Below are 21,071 nucleotides of genomic sequence, written 5' to 3'. Positions count from 1 at the left end.
TATACTTTGGGCTATTCAAAAATAGCAGTTCTACAAGCTCAATATTTGAATATAAATTATATATATATTTTTAAAGGGAACATTTGTAACTCAAATCTTTGCTTCTGGGGGGGGGGGGGGGTCCTTGGAAAAACATATTATGAGATGGGGGTCCGTGGCCAAATAGATATAATTTTGCGGGTCCTTGACATGAGAAAGTTTGAGAACCAATGATTATAGCAACATACGTTTTTTCCAAAAATGTGAAGACCTTTGTAGAATCCCCCAGAAGCAAAGATTTGAGTTAAAAATGTTTTAAAACATATATATTAAAAATGCTTAAAAATATATATATATTCAAAAATGTGCAAAAGTTTTCATGATTTTTCAAAAAATAGCAGATCTACAAGCTTGTATATCTGCTATTTTTTTAATAGCCCAAAGAAATCTTAAAATGACACAGATTTCTTTCCCGGTCTAAAAGGGTTAAAATGGCTGACAAAGTGAGCTGGGAAATAACCAAACCCCCCCCCCCCCCCCGTGCGCCTGTCGATTGGAGAAGCCACAAGTTCTGTGTTGCAAGCAGGGGGAGGCAAACATAGCATGCAACGCACGCAAAGCACAGAACCTACACCAACGAAAATACACACACACACACACACACACACACACACAGCACACTACACTATGTCTAATTATAAGGAGCGATCCCAACGGATGAAGGAGAGGGAAGGTTTGAAGCGGCCTGCTGGAGGTGAGACCGACTGGAATTTGTGGGGGGTCGCGGATGGGGGAAAAAAAACATGCAAGTCACCCAGGTTCTGTAGTCTTCCTAGGCGTCCCTCGGGGTTTCACATAAAACTAGAGCCAGACCCATACTAATATTATGGTCATTGGTTTATTGCAGAGGGTACTGGCGACGGGAGTTACGCGTTAGTAATAATAAAAGATAAAAACAGGCATAGTTTTCTAGTTTAACACATTCAAGCCGGGAACGCATCTGTGTCATTTTAAGATTTCTTTGGCTATTCAAAAAAAAAATGGGAAAAATCGTTGTGCAAATCTTTGAATATATGTATTTTTAAAGCGAACATTTGTAACTCAAATCTTTGCTTCTGGGGATTCTACAAATGTCTACGTAATCCTTGAAAAAACTATGTTGCTATATATCAGTGGTTCAAAAACGTTTTCATGTCAAGGACCACCCAAAATGATATGTATTTGACCCCCATAGCAAAACATTTTGTCCCAGGGACCCCCAGAAGTTGTAACATGAGTTCAAAATGTTCGCTTAAAAATATATATATATACATATTCAAATATTTGCAAATATATTGCAAAATAGCAGATCTACAAGCGCTATGAGCTTGTATATCTGCTATTTTTGAATAGCCAAATAAATCTTAAAATGACACCGATGCCTTCCCGGTCTTAAAGGGTTAAGGGCTAGGGTTATGTGCACAACAATTGTGCTGTTTTTCAGCAGCACAATTGACCGGGTTCGCAAGTTCGACACAGCCGCGGTAATGGTAACGCCGCCGCACTAAAACGTTGTAGGCCTAATGAAAAGGGACTGTCCAGCACAAAAACACTGGTTTTGATCGTATGCTCTCATTTCATACACCAACGGTGTCCCGTGGGTGAAAATGGCAGATATATATACATGCTCATGTGTTGTGATATAGAGCACCTAAGTCTGACGTAATTTACACATCCTACCTGGGTCGCGGTTCCCCCCCCCCCCCGTTCTGAATTACCAATGACGTGTTTAATATCGCGTCAAATAAGAACTGTGTTCCAAAAATAAACAAATGACCCCGGCGGTTTGACTCTTATGGATATGAACCATCAACTGACGGTGAGAAAACGCTAATGTTACTTCCGCCCAATTAGTTACATTTTCGCCAGAAACAGACTGTATCAAATATGAGTGACTGACTATCATAAACGATACAGAGCCACCTCCCTGACAATATCGCCGAGACAGTTTGTTTATTTTTGGACCACAATTCTTATATGAGACGATTCTAAGATGACCCAATGTTATTCTCCTTAGAGAAATTACTTTACAAACCAGGGGATGAACGAGTGACGTCAGGACTTCTGCACTCTATTGCGGATTATCTATTTCAGATTTTTTTCCCAATGCGATATTGCCATCATTAATCAAAACCTTGCCAGCAGAATACTGCTGACATGTCCACATCAGGAAACGCCACACCCACGGCTTCAATTTCACAATGTTTGGGAGGTAGAAAAGAAGAAGAAACACTGTCATTATATAGTTTGTCAAGCAAAGTACGCATCTGCATCCACTGTTTACAATCCTCCCCGCAAAACCTTAACCCATGAAAAGCGGGAAAGCATCGTTCAGTTTAGATTTTGACCACTTCAACCATTATCTATCTATTCAAAAATAGCAGATATACAAGCTCATAGCGCGGCACCGAGTGCCGCGCTATGAGCTTGTAGATCTGCATTTTTTTTTTACAATCGTGAACATTTGTGAAAATCTATGAATATATATATTAACGTTTTTTTTTTAAACGTATGTTGCTATAATCAGTTCTCAAACTTTTTCATGTCAAGGACCCCCAAAATGTATATGTATTTGGCCGCAGACCCCCATCTCAAAATATGTTGTTTCAGGGACCCCCCCAGAAGCAAAGATTTGAGTAAAAAAAAATTGCTTCAAAAATGTATATATTCAAAGAATCGCAAAAAATCTACAAGCTCATAGCGCGGCGAGCTTGTAGATATACCATTTTTGAATAGCCAAAGTATAAAATAATGGTTAAAGTGGATGCACGGTTGCGTTCCCGGTCTTAATGGGTTAACAGAGTAGCACATCACAGCTGAACAAACAGCGGTGCAGTGTTGACTTCATGCTAAGCTGCCAAATAGTTTGTGAAACACATTGCTGGAAAGCCAACAAACAAACAATGGCCACATCATTTTCTGTTTTCAATAGAACCCTGACAATCACGCTCATCACACGTAGCTACATATCTTTCTGAACATGTGTGTGAATATTGGCCAATGTATCAGCATACTGGATTTTTTTCATTATTCCCAAACATCCGTGATAAGAGTTAATCTTGTTGATTATAATTTGTCTGGTGTCATAAACTACTTTAAATGTCAATTTAATATAAATGGTGTCATATTGGCCTAAATCAGTCATGTACTCTAGTCTCCTATTCTACTTCTCTTCGTGCAAGGCCACTGCGGCTTCATCTCTGCCACTAACGTTGTTTTGAAATGTCGGCTCCTGGAATTGAATAAAAATAAGTAGATACGTGAGTTAATATCGGAATGTTTTGAGAACACTACATCTCGGTGTTCTTCTCCAATGCATAACACTTCTTTCAGTGCCACCGAAGTGACCACTGACCAGTGACCGCATGGATTAAAGCTAGTTTAAATCTCACGACTGAAAATGTCCTAATGTGCGATTTGTGAAACCGTGTGAACGGATCCCCCACACACACACTAGCGCCGATTCCTAAACAATGAATACAATATGTACAATTAGGATGCTTTAGTAATATTGTTCCTGCTGTTCTACATACTGCTAACCATGTGCAGAAATCACAGATTCAGGCTTTAACCTTTGCTTTTATATGAAATATCCGAGACGATTAAGATATTATGGAAGATGCTACATATTGCTAGTTTGACCACTTCAAATGCTCTAATCTTAAAATAACCGAAAATAGCCTTTCTACAAGCTCTCAATGCGTCTGCTGCGCAACATGCTTCCATAGAAGACATGCTGGCTTCCATGGAATCCAAATGACTGAAATCAGTCTTGATGTCCAAAGATAAACTGTCACACCATCATCATCATCTTCATCTGACGACAACTAGCATCATCACTCTCCACCAATGGCAGGATTACCCCTCCGATGGCTGGACGCTCGATGCATCTCCCATGATGTCATATGTTTATGTTAACGCGTGCTGTTAAAACGCAGTGCTTTCTCTGTTCTCATTGGTGAGAGACGACGACCGATGAAGCGTGTAATACCTGTGATACTGTAACCTTCCCATGTCTCTCTGTCTGACTAAAATATGATATAATCGTTATACCCAATGGCTGCCTGTCTCCGGCTGAATTTTCTTGTCGCCTTTATGAAAGTGTCTGGTACTTTATGTGGGTGATAGGGAAAAACTACTCTATTAATCCCAAATATGCCAAATCCCAAATATCAGTATTTGCATCAGTCCCAAAAAGCTCTACCCACCCCGGTTGAAACATTTTCAGATTTCTTTGGCTATTGAAAAAATAGCAGATCTACAAACTCATAGCGCGGCACCGAGTGCCACGCTACGAGCTTGTAGATCTGCTATTTTTGGAAAAAAAAAAATCATTGAATCTTTGAATAATATTCAAAGATTATTTTATTTTATTTAAAAAAAAAATATTATATGTATATTATATAATATATATTTTTAAAGCGAACATTTTCAACTCAAATCTTTGCTTCAGGGGGAAAAACTTATGTTGCTATAATCAGTTGTTCTCAAACTTTTTCATGTCAAGGGCCCCCAAAATGATATGTATTTGGGTGCGGACCCCAATCTCAAAATATGTTGTTCCAGGGACCCCCCAGAAGCAAAGATTTAGGTTAAACATTTTTGCTTAAAAAAAACTATATATATTCAGATTCAAGATTTGCACACATTTTCACGATTAAAAAAAATATATAGCAGATCGAGTGCCGTGCTACGAGCTTCTAGATCTGCTATTTTTGAATAGCCAAAGAAATCTTAAAATGATGGGTCTTAATCGGTTAAAGATTTTAGCCAATACTTTTATCTTGAGTGGCTTATGATGTGCTCTTGCCCAAGGACCCTCCAAAGTCCAAAACATTGATGGACACATTAATTTAAATGGCAATCAAGGCTGTGATTTTCCTATTAGTGGATGGACATTCTAAACAGCGGAGCAGTCTAAACAGCAGACCACCCTTCCTCAAACAACAGCATTTTGGAATCCATTTTGGCATATAAAGTGGAAAGACTTCGAGATACAGCCTTTTTCAGTAATTACGTTAAACAAGGAGTGAATGGAGCAGCAAATCTTCAGATAATGATATCTTGGGTTCTGAACATCTTTTTCAAAAACAAAAACAAAAAAACGTTGCGCCATTGCGGTAAAACACGTGAAACACGTCAATGGCACTCAATGAGTTAAATAGGGCTTGCGTGATTAATCAGACTTAAAAAATCGATTAGAATTGTTTGTGTCCATTCATTGATATATAAGAAATGTATCTAATTATTTAAATAAATGCGCTTCTCAATGAATCGATTAATCAATTAAGTAATTGATAGAATAATCGCTAATAAAATAATTTATAGCTGCAGCCCCATTTATTTGCTAGAATGGACACATGTCCATTGTCCACATGTAAATGAGCTGCTGTTCTCATCTCACTTATGTGGTTTACATAAAGATGCTGCTGCACTCGAAATCAATACATCAACACAGGGGTCTTCAAAGGGGGTCCATGACCCCTAGGTCGTTCTCAGAGTTTACAACAGGGGGTCCACCAAATGTTTGTCATAATAACGTTTCGTTTTTTTGTGTAATGTCTAATATATACCGTAGGAGACTATATAAATCAATCATGAAGAAATATTCATGAACAATAAAATTGATGCTGCTGATCAATCATTTGGCCGGGGGTAAAAATGACCTGTACTCCCCTCCTCTCTCTTTCTCTTTCACCCACCTCTTTGGCTATTCAAAAATAGCAGATCTACAAGCTCATAGCGCGGCACCGAGTGCCGCGCTATGAGCTTGTAGATCTGCCTTCTTTTTTTTTAATCGTGATTTTTTTTTGCAAATCTTTGAATAAACATATTTTTAAAGCGAACATTTGTAACTCAAATCTTTGCTCCCTGGAACAAAACATTTTGAGATGGGGGTCCGTGCCGCCCAAATACATGTTTATATGCAATAAATGTTTTCTAAATCCTAGCAGTATGTTGCTATATCAGTGGTGCTCCAACTTCTCAACCCAGAAGCACAGATCGGAGTAAAAAAATGTTTGCTTTAAAACATATATACAGTATATAATATTCAAAGATTTGCTAAACTTTTCACAAATTTAGAAAAAATAGCAGATCTGCTATTTTTGAATAGCCAAAGAAATCTTAAAATGACACAGATGCGTTCCCCTGGTCTAAATGGATGAACTGCTCCATACGGAGTTGGTGCTGCTCGTATTAATCCATTAAGACCTGAGGCCGATTCTTACTAATGTCTTCTAAATCCAGCAGTTTTCTGAAAAACGTATGTTTCTATTTCAGTGGTTCTCAAACTTTTTCATGTCGAGGACCCCCAAAATGATATGTATTTGGCCACCGACCCCCCATCTCAAAATATTTAGTTCCAGGGAACCCCCAGAAGCAAAGATTTGAGTTAAAAAAGTTTGCTTTAAAAAGAATATAAATATATTAATTTGCACACATTTTCGAGATTTTTCAAAAATAGCAGATCTACAAGCTCGTAGCGCGGCACTCGGTGCCGCGCTATGAGCTTGTAGATCTGCTATTTTTGAATAGCCAAAGTGTAAAATAATGCTTTTTTAGCAAAAAAAAAAAGACACAGATGCGTTCCAGGTCTTAAAGGTATCATGACATTCATTTTCACTTTTTTTATTTTCAATGTTTTATTTGGGGTTTTATGACCTCAATTACACCCAAAAAACCTGAACTTAGAACATTCAGTGGATTTTCTGTGGTCTGGGGTTTTCTGAATAATTAGGCTGAAAAGTAATCTGAGCTTGGCCCTTCGACAGTGAGGTCACAGTCGATTAATCCCGCCCACTCTCCTCCTCGCCCCTCCCCTCCCCTATCCTTTCCTTTGAGGGGGGCGGAGCAGAGGCGATGATTGACAGGCAAAATCCCTCACCAGCGACACCCGCAGGCAAAGATTTATTTTTTCATTGCAGTTGAAAAGGCTTTAGAAATGTGAGAGAAAAACACCTGCCATGGATCACTGGAATGGAATTTTCACTTAAAACTTTTTGTACACTTTTGAAGGACCAGGACAAAGACTTTGAATGTGGTGTAAAAGTGAATGTCATTAAACCTTTAATAGGTTTCAATTCAACAGACCTTGTCCTGGTTGCCGGTGTTGCCGTGACAGAGGTTTCCGATCAGTCTGATGAGATGAGCCTTGAAGCTGACGATGGGGGAGGACTCGCCGTCTCCTCCGCCCAGGCTGCTGAAGGAGGAGAAGTTCTGGGCGGCGCTGAAGACATTCTTGCTGGCCTTTCCCAAGGCGTGGACCTGCTGCAGGAGCTCTGGAAGGAGAGGAACCGCATGATGGAAGAGACAAAATGAAAGAGACGCTCAAACAACGCTGAACGGAGAAACCTCTTATCTCCGTATTTTAACTTTGCGTTTAACAAAAGCATCAAAAGTAGCAGATCGACAAGCTCAAAACGCGGTGTGAAGCGACGCGTTTTGAGCTTGTAGATCTGCTGCTTTCGCAATTTTTTTAATTAGAATCCTGAAAAGTAACAGTTTTGGACATCTGAGGTTTCCACCCGACAGAGACGATTTGCTTTTGATGTGTGTGTGTGTGTGTGTGTGTGTGTGATGTTTCGATACACAGTGGAGCTTGCATTACAATCTTCCCACGTTTTTTTTTTACTTTTGGTTCTTGCACTTCACACAAGTCTCCACAGGCATTCCAATTGTTTATAGCGGTTGAAAACTATGGATTGGATAAAAAACTATTCAGTGACAAGTCTAATGCTGGTGGCTTTATACTGTACAGGGCATCATCCACACATGGTGTTCTCAGGCAGGAGCGTTCACTCCTCATACGCATCTCTGTCGAAAGCATTACAAACCCCCGTTCAATAACCAACAATATCATTTGGAGCAGTACGTAGGCCTGTCACTATTATTACATAATCGTCTAATCGCAATTATTTTATATAGTCGCAATTATTTTTGCATAATCGTCATAATCAATTCCATGTAAAAAAATGTCATATTTTCAAAAAATGTCAAAAATAGTGGAAATAGCCGATTTGAACTTATAGATCGGCTATTTCCACTATTAATGTTTATTTTTAAGTATGAAGTAATTAAATATGTGCTATTTGTCATATCTGCCCCGTGCAACTTTTGTTTACGAAAGCTAAAAGCCAAACAGAAATGTAATTTGTATTCATAATGTTCCATTGATTTTCAACGACATAAATCGTTAATCGCAATTATTTGAGTGATAATTAATCGTCAACTTAAATTTGTAAACGTTATTGTCAGTGTATGTAAAACAGAAGTGCATGTCAAATAGAAAACGCTGTGTGTGTGTGTGTGTGTGTGTGCGTGGCTGCGTGCGCATGTGTGCGTGTCATACCGACAGTGGACTGCAACAGGTCAGGATGCTCCTGCAGGAACATGAACTGTCTGCGGTCAGAGGTCATCTCACACAGCACGTCCAACAGGCTGATCACCGTCAGCGCCTCCTGCAGGACACATGGGGGCATTACGACTCAAGTCACAGGTGTTGCACACATTTTCATAATTTTTCAAAAATAGCAGATATACAAGCTCACACGTGAGGGGAGGTGGTCAAAACTATGGAGGGTGAAGCTGACCTGAACCCCAGGCCAATGATTAAAAATCTGTTTCAACATCCCTTTCTTTACCAGCAGCTGGCTATTATGGAGGAATTTGGGAAACAGACTCCAAATTAGCTCCCAGGGGCAGTGGTGGAAAGTAACTAATTACATTTACTCAAGTACTGTACTTAAGTACAATTTTGAGGGACTTTTACTTTACTGGAGTATTTCCAATTTTCAGTACTTTTACTTCTATCTCATAGGCAAATATTTTACTTTTACTCCACTACAATTATTTGAAAACGTACTAGTTTTCAAATAAAAGAAAAGTTACTTTGCAGATATAAATGATAATATTTTAAAACATACATCAACCACTTCAGCCCTATTTTATACATACCAGTAGGCTATTTGAAAATAGCCTATCTACAAGCTCACAACGCATCGCGGCGCGTTGTGAGCTTGTAGATCTGCTATTTTCAAACATTTGACTACTTCTACTTTTGATATTTTAAGTACATTTTGATGCCAATACTTTTGTACTTTTACTCAAGTACATTTTTTATTCCAGACTTTTACTTGTAACAGAGTATTTCTACAATGCAGTATGGATACTTTTACTTAAGTAAGAAATGTGACTACTTTTTCCACCACTGCCCATAGGTAACTTAGCTCAGTGAGGAAAGAGCCCGAGGAAGATAAACCAAGAGGCTAAACATTCTTGTTCTTGTCCGAACAAAGTTAAATTTTATAGTTTGCTTTTAAAAAGAGTTGTGGACAGGAGGTAGGTGTGCTTGTAGATCATTTTTAGCTTGAAACTGTGTTTTGTAATTTATTTGTATAATTTATGGTGTTAATTGTAATGATGTGTTGCTGTTTTGTAATGTATTGTAATTGTTCACTGTTCTGTGTCATTAATATGCCCCATCCCGTCGATACAAACAAATAAAGTAAAGTATACTTTGACACACACGCAGGCTTATATTTTGTCATGTGACAATCCATTTCATTTTTTATTTTATTTCAAAGACAGCGAAATGTGTTGCTGTATTAAACTGTGCCTAACTGAGGTACAAAAACTTTTAAAAAAGTGTTCTGGTACATTTTCTATTGCAGAGCACGATGGAAGTACAATGGAAACATTTAGCCTATTTGTGCACGAAACCCTGCCTCTGACCAATGCCATGCCATTAGTCCGACAATTCATTGTTCCAAAGTACCGCTGGTCCGACGGCCCCCCATTATAACTAAGCCTAACCGTGACCTAACATTTGTGGGTCATCAAATTATTGGCTTAGGAATGCCAGTGGTTCTCAAACTTTTTCATGTCAAGGACCACCTAAATGATATGTATTTGGTCGCGGACCCCCGATCTCAAATATTTTGTTCCAGGGACCCCCAGAAGCAAAGTTTTGAGTTACAAATGTTCGCTTAAAAATATATATATTCAAAGGTTTGAACACATTTTCTAATTTTTTCAAAAAGAGCAGATCTACAAGCTCAAAATTATTGTGATGCTATACTAAAACGCATTTTGCTGGGGACCCCTGGAACCCCCCCCCAAGGACCCCTGGGGGTCCCCGGACCCCAGTTTGAGAACCAATGGTATAATTGATAGAAAATAAATAAGTAATCTTTTGGGTGAACTAGCCCTTTAAGCGTACCTCATCACTGGTGGCAGAGTCGCAGGCGAGTGTGAGCACGGCTCCACAGCCTTTCTGGAAGCAACAGGCCAGGAATCGAGCCACGTCAGGGGGGATACCGCACTCCTCTGAGTCCTCCTCTCCTAGCTGGGCTGACAGCAGTTCCAGCAGAGTAACCCTGATATAGAAAAATATGAAATAAAAAAAAAGGTACAGCTGTCATAAATTGCTCATCTAGAACGAAACTTACAAGCTTGTGAAAACACAACAAGCAACACAAACAAGTATTATCTAAAAAAAAAAATCACACCCAGTGTGAAGTGAGCGGTGTTATTTAGCAACAACAATGGTCATCACAGTGATGGTGGAAGCTCACTTAAAAAAAAGTGCGTGGTGCTATTTATAGGTTATTAATTTCACCATGCGTCTCGCTAGCCAATCACAGTACTGAGCAAAGGGTGTGAATAGAGTCAGCCAATCACAGTACAGCGAAAGACAAATTTTCACGACGGTCTTTTCACGACGGTCCCAAACCCACTTATAGGAGCGGCTACACCGCTCAAAAAACAGTGGTGTAAAGTAACTAAGTACATTTACTTAAGTACTGTACTTAAGTACAATTTTGAGGTATTTGTACTTTACTTCTACTCCACTACATCTAAGAGGCAAATATTGTACTTTTACTCCACTACAATTCTTTGAAAACTTTAGTTACTAGTTACTTTGTAGATTTTGATTATTATTACAAAACATACATTAACCACTTCAGCCCTATTTAAACTTCGGCTATTTTCAAATAGCCGAAGTTTAAATCACATTGTGAGCAAGTAGATCTGCTATTTTCAAAAGATTTGTATATTTGAAAACTTGTGAAATGGGACCTTCTGCATAATGAGTAGCCTACTTTCTCCTTTTGGTACTTTAAGTACATTTTGATACCAATACTTTTGTACTTTTACTCAAGTACATTTTGAATTCCGGACTTTTACTTGTAACAGAGTATTTCTACGTTGCAGTATTGATACTTTTACTTCAGTTTGTTTTCCACCACTGCTAAAAACACATAAGAGGCATACAAATTGAAGAAAATAAGAAAAAAACTTAAAATCAAATGGAATGAGCAGAACATTGTTAACATTATTATAACATGATGCATTAATGCATTTATATGAACGTGTCTTGCGTCTACTAGCTCGTGCCATTATCTGGAACAGAATTTACGACGCAGGTAGAATGAGGCTAAACTCATAATTTAACATTAAAAGCACTGGCACGGTGCGCTTGACAAGATGATGGAAAACACACGAGAGGAGATAACATCCAAAGGAAAGAACGAGACATAAAATCCAAGGTTAAAAATAATAATCAAAAATTCTTGGTTGTGATTTGGTGTGTGTGTGTGTGTGTGGGGGGGGGGGGGACATGATTAGGACATACCTCTCCAGAGGAGACATCCCTGTGTACATGCTCTCCACCAGAGCGGAGGACTTCAGGAAGTGCTGCGTAGCGATGAGAACCCTGGCACAACACAATGTTCAATCAATCAGTGACATTCTCCCACTTAACTCTTTGACTGCGGACGACGCGATAACGCGTCAAGTGCTACTTTGTCCAGTTGGCCGTCGACGCGTTCGACGCGCTGGACGCGCGTTCATTGTTTAATCTCTGATTGCGCTATGCTGCTTAATATTCAATGTTATTCTCGAGTTCCACTTACTTCACGGACATCTGCATCCGGTTTCATGACCTGGATTCCGTTTCCGGTTTTTGATTCTTTTCCCCAGTCATTTTCGTCCAAAATAGGTAAATAAACGGTCTTTCACACGGTATAACGGACAAACGGACAGTTTCTCTTCTATAATCTATGGTCTGGGTGACGATCAGTCATCGCCGTCGTGTATCACATCGTAATTTTGGCGATCAAAACAATCTGGGACGACGTCACTTCCGTTTTCATGTTTTTCCCTGTCTAATCTATCAAGAAGGGTGAGAGAGTCCCAACGACCTGATCAAGCAGTCATGTGCTGCTCTCTAGTGGCGTATTTGTGCTGGGTCTTTACATTATGTCCCCTTAAATTATTTTCATGAGAAAAATTCAAAATATAAAAATAAAAAAACACGAAAATTGCTGGCACTGGGGGAGTACTTTATGAAAATACTCTGGCAGTCAAAGAGTTCAGCCCTATTTTACTTTGTGAGCTTGTAGATCTGCTATTTATTATATTTACTCAATTACTACAATTTTGAGGTACTTCTACTTTACTGGAGTATTTCCAATGTTTCCAATACTTTTTACTTCTACTCCACTACATCTCAGAGGCAAATATTGTACTTTTACTCCACTACAATTATTTGAAAACTTTAGTAATTAGTTACTTTGCAAATAAAAAAATATTATATTATAAAACATACATTAACCACTTTAGCCCCATTTTATACCTAGGCTATTTGAAAATATAATAACGGGTCGCGATGCGACGCGTTTAGTATATTTTACTTTTGTACTTTTACTCAAGTAACATTTTGAACACAGGCCTTTTACTTGTAGAGTATTTCCACATTGCAGTATTGATACTTTTACTTAAGTAGAAAATGTGAGTACTTTTTCCACCACTGGAAACAAAGACATACGCGCGCAGTCACGCACACACACTCTACTAGGGCTTTCACGACTAGAGATTTTTACAGGTCGACTAATTTGACCCAGTGGTAGTCGACTAGTCTTTAGGGGGGGCATTGTTTTAATGCCATCCTACTACTATATTACTATTATTATTATCCTCCTGCCCTTATTTTTATGGCGTTTTAAGGGAAGCGCTTCTGGCACAGCAGCACCACAGCACCACAGCAGCGTCTCCAAGGATCCCCATTGCCCAATAATAGGCTTTTATTGGGCATACTTTTGACCCCTTTTTGATAAAAAATAAAGTCAGGAGGATAATAATAATAGTAAGATGGGCCATTTCTATGGCTTTTTTTTCAACTATTCGACTAGTACCAACAAGGTCGACTAGTGGTTATACTAGTCGACTAGTCGACTAGTTGGTGAAAGCCCTACACTCTACAGTATATTTCCATACTCTCCTTACTAGGCCTGACCTCTAATAGTCGAATAGTCGACTGATTAGTCGAGGGGTGTCTGAGTCGACTGCCAATCTCTTAGTGGAATTATAAAAAAATAATAAAAATCTTTTTTTTCTTTTTCGACTGAGAGATTGGCCAGTTTTTTATATTAATTAACTAATAGTTTGCCAAAAATAGGATATACACAAGTAAGACGCGCGAACGCTGGAAGCGAACGCAGCTTGACTGTACTGTAGCTGCTATATTTCAGGCACACTGTAGTAGTGCACTCTGGCGCACTCTGGCGGCTGCACACAGGCAGTGCAGCTGCTATATTTCAGCACGGAGTTTCGAGTCACATGGGGGCGCGAGCCAATGAGAGCGTGAGTCGCATGGGGGCGCGGCTGCACACAGGCAGTGCACCACAGAGACACACACGGACAGAGACACAAGCCGAGCAGGGTTTGATAGTAAGCTGCACTTGGGTGTTCGCGTTCGCAATCATGATTTATTGGGAGAAACCAATAGTATTATGTTAAATCAGACACTAAGCACCCCTACAGCCAAATGGAATGTTCCTCTATTGCATAACATATTTTTTGCATGATTTGACTGAGAGATTGGAAGTCCAATCAGACTGATTCGACTGCCAATCTCAGTCGAATCATGCGAATCATCCTTAGTCGACTGCCAGTCGACTATTGGCAATTAGTCGCCAATCAGATTCGACTATACAAATCCTTAGTCGGGGACAGGCCTACTCCTTACATGTATTCACACACGTGGGGCAAACGCAAACACACACACACACACAATTATTATACTTGTGGGGACATCTGGCCCTCGGAAGTAGAGTTACGCAAGTACACACACACACACACACACACACACGCGCACACACGCACACACTTACGGCCAGTCCAGGTCGGGTTGGGTCCGGCACAGCTCCATCACTCTGAGGGCCAGTGGGAGGTTGTGGGTCTCGGTGAGCTCCTCCACCTTGGCTTCATCCAGACAGGTGTGGATGACCATGGAGGCAAAGCCCACCGCCTTCTCATCAGCAACGCCCAGCAGCTGTCTGCACATAGTATGTATGCATGCACCACAGGTTCAGCTGTCTGCACATAGTATGTATGCATGCACCACAGGTTCAGCTGTCTGCACATAGTACGTATGCATGCACCACAGGTTCAGCTGTCTGCACATAGTATGCATGCATGCACCACAGGTTCAGCTTCGGACCAGGGTTCATGTTTATGTGTCCCAACTGTTGCCTAAACAGTACCTCATTATGATTCATTAGTATGTTTAATCCATTAAGACCGGGAACGCATCTGTGTCATTTTAAGATTTCTTTGGGCTATTTTTTGAAAAATCTTGAATATTTGTGAAAATCTTTGAATATACCGGTATATGTTTTTTAAAGCAAACATTTGTAGTTTTATTGTGTTCCAGGGATCCCCCCAGAAGCAAAAAATTAGTTACAAATGTTCGCCAAAGAAATCAAAAAATGACACAGATGAGTTCCCGGTCTTAACGAGTTTGTCTTATTGTCATGTCTTGTTGATGTATCTGTCTGTCATGTCTTATAAAAAACGAATACAAACTAATATATACATATGTATTTTTAAAGACCAGGGTTATTATAATTAACGAAAACCAACAAAATAACCACACAAAAAAAAAAAATTTGAAAATAATTTATAAAATGGGGCTACATTAAATTTTGCTTGCATTCAACAAAACATTTCCATTTACATGCATAAATCACATCATGTGGATCTCAAGATCGACATGAGAACGGCGTGGCTCCAATGTGGATCTCAGACTAAAATAAAACGAAATAAAAGTGGAATTGTAGTCTGGTGGTTTGTGAGATTAGTTACGGACACAACGACACACAAACACATTTCTAGATGGCAAGACTCCTGCAGAACTACGCTGTAAAAACAATGAAGGCAAACCACTGGTTGCCTTCATTACGATTATTACGATTATGCATGCTCCCCATAATAGGGACTCCAGGGTGAAAGTGGTTAACCCATTAAGTTAGGGAAGGGAACGCATCTGTGTCATCTTAAGATGTCTTTGGCTATTCAAAAATAGCAGATATACAAGCTCATAGCGGTAGCCGAAGTATAAAATAATGGTTTAAGTGGTTACACAGATGCGTTCCCGGTCTGAATGGGTTAATCAGGGCAAGATTTGAATGAACTTTTTTTAATGTACAAGTCATAAATTCAGGTTTCTGATCTGAACGTGGCACAAAAACACTGGAGCACTTACTGGAGGACCGCTGGGAAGGTCTGCAGCCAGATGTGGTCTTTGGATGCCTGGTTCCCCACCGACAGGTTTCCCAGCAACTGGATTCCACAACCAATAGCTAAACGGGAACGAGTAGAATTCAACCCAAAACATTAAAATAGGCCGTCTATGCAGGTCGGCTATTTTTATTAGGGCTAGACACAGGCTAATTAAAGGACTCACTTTCAAACAGGCTGTCGTTGCTCTCCTGGGTCAGAAGCAGGTTCAGGATTTTAAGGGTCGCCTCGATGAAACCAAGCTCCCTGTACCAAAGACAAATGTTTCCTCATGTTAGTTTGTTTACATCCGAGACATTTTGCTAGAACTACATTTTGCCATTCTGAAAACACTGATGAATAAAGTCGAATGCAAGAAATTAGGGATGCACCGATATGGAAATTCTTGGCCGATACCGATACTGATGTTTAAAATAACAATTTAGCCGATACTGATACCGATACTTGTTTATTTCGTTTTTGGTGTCATTATTTCCCCCTTTTGTACCAGGGAAACAAATAAAAAGAAATAACTGTTCAGAATCTGCAGAAACACAACATAATTGCCTCCTAACTCCTGTAACTTTAACCAGCAAAAAAAAAGGATATATATAAAATGTATGTTTTTGCCGATACCAATGTTGACCGATAGTGGCAAATATCGTGGCCGATATATCAGTGCATCCCTACAAGAAATGGCTTCAGTGAATCATTCATAATTAATTTTACACATTTATTGTAGGATCTGGTTGAGTTGGGAATGTCATTCAGATTCAGATATTTTTGGAAGGGCCGTTGCCGTTTCTTTCACCTTTCGTGGTTTGTCCCCTGGCTTAAAGGGATATGTCACTTTTTTTTTAAATGGGTTATTTTATCATCTACTCAGGCTTTTGGGAGCATATTTGATATTAATTCTATCAGACACGCCCCCTTCCTATACAAACCCATTGTAACTTCAAACTCCATTTTAACCATGTTAGATTCATCAAAAACACCCGTCCTTGGTTCTGGTGACTGATATTGTCCTTCTAATACGTGAGGAGACCGTGTTTTTTCAATTACTTTTTTTATTTATTTTTTATATTTTTTGGGGAAAATGAAAAAAATGTAATACAATAAAATAAATAAATGAAAAAAGTAATCGAAAAAAAAAGCTCCCTCACCAAAAGTAAAAGTACTCATTAAGCAGAATGTCCCATTTAAAGTTCTCAAATGTATACAAATCTTTTGAAAATAGCATATATACAAGCTCACAATGCGTCGGTCAAAATCTGCAAAGTAACTAGTAACTGAAGTCTTCAAATAATTGTAGTGGAGTACAATATTGGATATTGGAAATTGGAAATACTCAAGTAAAGTACAAATACCTCAAAATTGCACTTAAGTACAGTACTTAAGTAAATGTACTTAGTTACTTTCGACCACTGCTGTAACTATACCTTTCAATCCAGGAACCCCTTTTATTTTTTTTCGTTTTGAAACTTATGTCAGGATTTAGAAGGCGTCTTTAGAATGGGCCTCAGGTCTAAATGGGTTATTTAACACTCTGGGTTTCATCTACTGTGTAGTAGCCTGTGTGTACAGTGTGTTACCGGAGCAGGTCTTGGTTCCGCTGGCTTTGGACACAGGCGTTCCTCAGGGCTCTGAAACACTCTGCAGTGAGCTGAATGACGAACAGAACGGACTGATCATCTTGGCCCTGGAGCTCCTCATCCAACCTGGACAAGATCTTCAACAGAGTGCCAAACACCTCCTCGTCCACCTTATCCCTGAGAATATGCACACACGTATTACATTATTCATCTTAAAGTCTTAGTGTAACATGACATCCATTTTTGGAGTCTTTTCACAACAGAATTCAGTTAAAAATTTAAAAGGATCAAATAAACGAAGTACCGCTGCAAAGCGAATGCTGTAGTCTAGTCTCCTATAGCAGTGGTTCTCAAACGTTTTCATGTCAAGGACCCCCAAAATGAGGTATTTAGCCGCGGACCCTCATCTTAAAATATTTTGTTCCAGGGACCCCCAGAAGCAAAGATTTGAGTTACAAATGTTCGCTTTAAAAAATATATATATATATATATATATATATATATATATATATACACTGTATATATATATATATATATATATATATATATGTTCAAAGATTTGCACAACTTTTCATGATTTTTCAAAAATAGCAGATCTACAAGCTCATCTCTACAAGCTCATAGCAAGGCACCGAGTGCCGCGCTATGAGCTTGTAGAGATGAGCTTGTAGATCTGCTATTTTTGAATAGCCAAAGTATAAAATATGGATAAAGTGGTTAAAATGATTGTGACACTATATTAACTCATTTTGCTAGGGACCCCCTGGTAGGTAATGTCCTATAGTGTCTAGGATACTTTGGGAAGCAGCAACGTTTTCAGAAACGGTACAGTATGTATTAACTTTAAGGTATCACTACCTTCCTCATTTTTGGTGTGAGTGTCGGGCAGACACTTCACTTGTGACAATGAATTGCGTTTAGAGAAGTTGTCCAGTTGGTTGTTATGAACAATATATATAACGGCTTGGAAGAGGCATTGGTGTGTGTGTGTGTGTGTGTGTGTGTGTGTGTGTGTGTGTGTGTGTGTGTGTGTGTGTGTGTGTGTGTGTGTGTGTGTGTGTGTGTGTGTGTGTGTGTATACACAGCAAGCCACTTTCCAAATACAAACAAAATTCTTGAACTTGCCATTATAGATGTCTGACAATGAGAAACTATTAATGAACAAAAGACAAATTTATATTACAGTTATTATTGTATAGGCTATCATACAAGGAAATATGCACAGCAGCATTTATTACATACTTTGTAGCTACTGTGCTTGTGTTATATCACAATAAAGCTACAAAGATAATGTACTTTAAAGTACTGAAACTTCAGACGGTACTGTAAAACAAGCGCGCACTTTTCAATGGCATTATAAGAAGACATATTTGCCGTTTATAGTGTTTGGTGACATTAAGCCACCATGTAAATGATTTGATATGATACCAATGAATCTAAAGCTGTTGTCACGTGATTAGATAAGAAAAATAAAGCACCATGGCAATGAGCCCAGCCAACTGTCACCACCATACGTTAGTCTAGTGGTGTAAAGTAACTGAGTACATTTACTCAAGTACTGTACTTAAGTACAATGTTGAGGTATTTTGTACTTTACTGAAGTATTTCCAATTTTCAGTACTTTTACTTCTACTCCACTACATCTCAGAGGCAAATATTATACATTTACTCCACTACAATTATTTAAAAACTTTAGTTACTAGTTACTTTGTAGATTTTGATTATCATTACAAAACATACATTAACCACTTCCCTACATGTATATTTCGGCCATTTGAAAATAGCCGATCTACAAGCTCACAATGCGTCGCAATGCGACGCATTGTGAGCTTGTAGATCTGCTATTTTGAATACATTTTTATACATTCCATACATGTTATACATTTTTAAACTTGTGAAATGGGACATTCTGCATAATGACTACTTTCTACTTTTCAAGTACATTTTGATACCAATATTTTTGTACTTTTACTCAAGTAAAATGTTGAATTCCAGACTTTTAATTGTATCAGTGCTTCTACATTGCAGTATTGATACTTTTACTGGGAATACTTAGTGTATGGGAATACTTGATACTTGGTGGGAAAAGAATTGAGTACTTTTCCCACCACTGCATGACATTGAGTCACCATGTAAATTTTTTTTTTTTTTATTTAACCTTTATTTAACCAGTAAAAACATGACGATATTACACCAATGAATCCAAAGCTGTTGTCACGTGATTAGATAAATACCTTGCAAAACATGTTTAATAAGGTATGCTGCGAAAAAGTCGCACAACTGTTTACGATGGCTAAAAGAAAATATCGAATTCTTAAAATACTAAATATTACATTTTATAAAATATTAAATAAATATTTGATATTCCTATAAAATATTAAATACATTTTTCGTATTCCCTAATAAAAAATATTAATAGAAAAATACAATTTCAATATTAAATATTACATGTTGTAAAATATTAAATACATTGGTATTCCCTAATAAAAATATTAATTAAAAAGGGGGGGAAATGTATTAAATAAATAATTAAAATATTAAATGTTATAAAACAATAAATAAATATTTGGTATTGCCTAATAAAAATATTAAAATTCAAATATTAAATTATTAAAATGTTAAATATTTTAAAATATTAAATAAATTGTTGGTATTCCATAATAAAAATGTTAACAGAAAAAGAACATTTAAATATTAAATACATATTTGGTATTCCCTAATACGAATATTAATATAAAAAAAAGAAAAATAAAGAAGAAAAATGCAATGAGCCCCAGCCAACAGTCAGTCATCACCATAGTGTTAGTTGTTAGTCGGCCAAAGCTAGCTGAGCTAACGTGCTAACACCAGGCTCCAGGAGGATGATAAAGGACAGTAAACATGGTTCATAATAACATAATAACCTGCATTCCTGGTCCCTTAGAGAGGTTCTGAAGGACTTTAACACCTGAACATGACGAGGACACAACGCGTCTTCATTCATTAAGTCCAGGAGAGATGCTGCTGTAGAATCCATCTCTGTGTCACTGTGGGCCGCCATGTCTGACAGCGTTGCCAAGTTTTCCGAGAAAAACAAGCAGTGGTATAAAAGGTGTATTAATAATTTTTTTAACTTAGTAAAGAGTTACTAGAGTAAAGTATAAAAGTATTGGTATCAAAATGTACTTAAAGTAGGCCTACAAAAGTAGTACTTTTAGTTTTTCAGAATGTCCCATTTCACAAGTTTTCAATTCAAAGGTGTGAAAATGTATTAAAAATATTTTGAAAATAGCAGATCTACAAGCTCACAATGTATATAGGGCTGAAGTGGTTAATGTATGTTTTATGTATGTTATATAATAATCAAAATCTGAAAAGTAACTAGTAACTAAAGTTTTCAAATAATTGTAGTGGTTTAAAAACGACCAATATTTACAAGCAACTTTACAGAAAAACAAGCCCAAAGTCGCTTATAATAAGCGGACATGGCAACGATGGCCATGTCTGCAGCTGCTCCACTTCTTACACACTGGGCGGGGTTTTGCCCTGCCTCGTGTCATACCGAAATAGATAACCTATTGAATCCTGTGACTCCGGCGGTCGCTGTTCGGAGGGCAGGCAATGAGAAAATTAGTTTGTCTGACGTTTATTCACATCATTCGATAGACTACCAACTTCGGTGTGACATTGGGTTATTTCTGGCATGCGATTGGTTGAAATAAGTTTTAAGGCGGAGTCGTAACATGTGGCTCTATTTTCATTCATGAAGAAAGAAAGAAAGAAAGAAAGAAAAAAAGAAAGAAAGAAAGAAAGAAAGAAAGAAAAAAAGAAAGAAAGAAAGAGCTACTCTCTTTAAATGTATTATTAGGTTAAAAGGTGGAAGCAATATTATTCTGATAGTGTCTGTTCAGTCACAGAGGT

General features: G+C 38.2%; 1 protein-coding gene across 1 annotated transcript in view; it reads right to left on the bottom strand.

Moving 5' to 3' along the window:
- Positions 1–20,194, bottom strand: part of atxn10 (ataxin 10) — a 29,742-nt gene extending 9,548 nt beyond the window's left edge. The window contains exons 1-9 of the mRNA XM_080421729.1: positions 20,075–20,194; positions 17,172–17,348; positions 15,767–15,846; positions 15,566–15,662; positions 14,193–14,357; positions 11,654–11,734; positions 10,238–10,394; positions 8,369–8,477; positions 7,111–7,298 (exon numbers count right to left, since the gene is read on the bottom strand). Of these exons, the coding sequence (XP_080277855.1) occupies positions 7,111–7,298; positions 8,369–8,477; positions 10,238–10,394; positions 11,654–11,734; positions 14,193–14,357; positions 15,566–15,662; positions 15,767–15,846; positions 17,172–17,348; positions 20,075–20,187 (1,167 nt within the window). The 5' untranslated portion in view covers positions 20,188–20,194. The remainder of the gene's footprint in view (positions 1–7,110; positions 7,299–8,368; positions 8,478–10,237; positions 10,395–11,653; positions 11,735–14,192; positions 14,358–15,565; positions 15,663–15,766; positions 15,847–17,171; positions 17,349–20,074) is intronic.
- Positions 20,195–21,071: the final 877 nt, after the last annotated feature.

The sequence above is a fragment of the Gymnoscopelus braueri genome (assembly GCF_963280865.1).
Source record: "Gymnoscopelus braueri genome assembly, chromosome: 23".
Taxonomy (NCBI): Eukaryota; Metazoa; Chordata; class Actinopteri; order Myctophiformes; family Myctophidae; genus Gymnoscopelus; species Gymnoscopelus braueri.
Note: the sequence above shows the minus strand (reverse complement) of the source record. Positions and strands in the feature narration are given on the sequence as shown.